Below are 3,087 nucleotides of genomic sequence, written 5' to 3'. Positions count from 1 at the left end.
CCATCAGTACTTCGTTGGGCCGCCTCGTGACTCCACGAGATGATGAAAGGTGATGCGAGGAATCTGACACGGCGCTGTTGCCCTTCTGTTGTCTTGTACCAGTCTTGCCCCTCCCCCGTTCTGCCCCCACATTGACTAGTCGCTGACGGCCACAATTCGCACGTTCAGACCCAGATTTTCGGCTGACAGTCCGGTCTTTAAACACTTAAATGTTCAAGAGCAGCTCATTGTTAAACGAATTCTGCCGTTTTGCTGATACTCGCTCCGTGGCTCCGAGCGCCAACAATCATCCCGCGTTCCGAGGCTGTTACATCGCGTTGTTTCCCCGAATCTTCCCAATCACTTCTACTGTCGTGGTAACCTTTACAGTTATGGAAATAGAATTGCAATGTGTTAACATATGAAAGTCACATAAACAATTGATGTAAAGTGAACGATCCGACATTAGATGACTGAATATACACTGCAGTTTCTCTATTAGGACGCTGAGTTATAAAACCTTTCTATATAAGATGTATCAGGCCACACAATGCTTTTCGTAACTCACCGTGAATTAGGTTTTGGTTGCTGCCCCTCTCAGTTGACGATCTCTCAGCTTGCTGTGGTTCCCAGACTGCAGTGAGCCGAGCGTTCCGTTGTGCAGACGTCTCATCTGCTGCGCTCCATTCATAATATTCTTTCCCTGCGAGTTTCAATCTGTCCTCCCCGCATACACGCCCATAGTGTACAATCCTTCCCTGCGGTTGGTTGGAGATCTGTATCTGATTCCTCCTGCGGTGTTGTAAAGTGACGGTGAGGTCCCCTAGGGCGAAACCGAGCATCTCCAGGGGGTGAGCCCAGTTTAAATCCAGTTCCACGGCACCATAATCTATTGCGGGGCGAAGCTTGTCCAGCCCACCGGTGAGGAACGGCCTTGACAAGGGACGGGTGGACCACGGCAAGCTCGGGGTAGACGCACTGTGTGCCTGCAAGGGAGAGAGGAGAAGAAGAGAAGTACAGGGCAAATGTTATTTATCTAGAAACTCCCAAGTGTCTGCCCATAACTTTTATCAGCGGCGCAATCACGTATTTCGCTCAATCAGATCTGGCGCTGCTCCATCTTCTGATTGGCATTAAAAAAATTAGGGCTGGTGGGGCTGCAACTTGGCAGACAATATCACAATACAACGTCAGTCAAGTATGACAGCGTGGCAGCCATGCGTGTCCTGACCACTGACATACATCACGCAGTGATCCCTCCTCATTATACTACGGGGTGTACATGGCATCTCGCTGTCACACAGACCCGGAGCTATCACACAGAACGACTTGATTGAGTAATAGGCCATTTCCCAGGGTCAGTCAAATGACGCAGGACCTTGGCGGGTAAATCTTGTATTAACCATATAGTTTCTAGATACTTCTAGTTTCTTGACTGCAGACAGTAGTAAAGCCGCATGCTCAAAATTCTTATTTGAGACTCTTTCTGCAGACATAAACCTTCTGGTGGACCCTCCAACATGACTGTCCATAAAGGAGGAAATACTCTGCTCCTGACCTTCTCTCTACCTTTCTGATTACACCAACACAGGAACATCACCCCCCCAACATGACCCTCCATAAGGTAGAACATACTGTTTCTGACCCTCTCTCTAACTTTGGGACTGAACTCCCCACTGGAATATCCCCCCCCCCAACATAAACCACCATGAGGAGGTAGATACTCTGCTCCCGACCTTCTATCTACCTTTCTGATTACACCAACACAGGAACATCACACCCTTCATCACGACCCTCCATAAGGTAGAACATACTGTTTCTGACCTTCTCTCTACCTTTGGGACTGAACTCCCCACTGGAATATCACCCCCACCCCCAACATAAACTACCATGAGGAGGTAGATACTCTGCTCCTGACATTCTCTCTACCTTTCTGATTACACCAACACAGGAACATCACACACTCCATCACGACCCTCCATAAGGTAGAACATACTGTTTCTGACCTTCTCTCTACCTTTGGGACTGAACTCCCCACTGGAATATCACCCCCACCCCCAACATAAACTACCATGAGGAGGTAGATACTCTGCTCCTGGCCTTCTCTCTATCTTTCTGACTGAACTCCCCTCTAGAATATTACAACCTTCAAAATGACCCACCATAAGGTAGTAGATACTCTGATAATGGCCTTCACACCCATCAACATGACCCTTCATAAGGTAGAAAACACTTTGCTCCTGATCTCCAGAATCATAGAGCTAGAGGGGGAGGTGATGGGCAGACTTTTTTGACCTCATGGATGGTCATGTTGGAGGTGTGATATCCCGCTGGTGAGTGTAATCAGAAAGGTGGACAGAAGGTCAGGAGGAGAGTGCTTTCTACCATTTGGAGGGTCATGTTGGAGGATGAGATTTCCCGGTGTTGGGTGTAATCAGAAGGTAGATAGAAGGTCAGGAGCAAAGTGTTTTTTACCTTATGGGGGGTCATGTTAGAGGGTGGGAACGGTGGTGAATGTAATCAGAAGGTAGATAGAAGGGTAGGAGCAGAGTGTTTTCTTCCTTATGGAGGGTCATGTTAGAGGGTGTGAATGGTGGTGGATGTTAATCATAAGGTAGATAGAAGGATAGGAGCAGAGTGTTTTCTTCCCTATGAAGGGTCATGTTGGAGGATGAGATATCCCAGTGTTGGGTGTAATCAGAAGGTCGATAGAGGGTCGGGGCAGAGTATTTTACCTTATGGAGGGTCATGTTAGAGGGTGTGTATGGTGGATGTTAATCATAAGGTAGATGGAAGGTTAGAAGCAGAGTGTTTTCTTCCCTATGAAGGGTCATGTTGGAGGATGAGATATCCCGGTGTAGGGTGTAATCAGAAAGGCAGAGAGAAGGTCAGGAGCAATCTTCTTCCTCATGAAGTGATTTCATCTGGAAGCTCCGATATAGTTTACTATGCATATATTTTCTTCCAATAATCTATATAAATGAGGAAATAATGAGGTGGCTCCAGTGACAAAGTTGTCTATTGATGACTTACCACCCTAGATGCAGAGTAATTGTGACCTTACAGCTACACGTACCAGAAATGTGATCTCATTAGGTGAAATCAGGA

At 47.1% G+C, this 3,087-nt stretch overlaps 1 protein-coding gene across 1 annotated transcript in view; it reads right to left on the bottom strand.

The window, feature by feature from the left end:
- The window catches only part of LOC108789040 (glial cell line-derived neurotrophic factor-like), a 39,378-nt gene that overhangs the window by 33,273 nt on the left and 3,018 nt on the right, over nucleotides 1-3,087 (bottom strand). Inside the window, exon 2 of the mRNA XM_018558964.1 lies at nucleotides 548-965. Within this exon, the coding sequence (XP_018414466.1) occupies nucleotides 548-821 (274 nt within the window). The 5' untranslated portion in view covers nucleotides 822-965. The remainder of the gene's footprint in view (nucleotides 1-547; nucleotides 966-3,087) is intronic.

The sequence above is a fragment of the Nanorana parkeri genome, unplaced genomic scaffold (genome assembly GCF_000935625.1).
Source record: "Nanorana parkeri isolate BGI_ZX_2015 unplaced genomic scaffold, ASM93562v1 scaffold371, whole genome shotgun sequence".
In the NCBI taxonomy this organism is placed as follows: domain Eukaryota; kingdom Metazoa; phylum Chordata; class Amphibia; order Anura; family Dicroglossidae; genus Nanorana; species Nanorana parkeri.
This window is presented reverse-complemented; position numbering and strand designations above follow the sequence as displayed.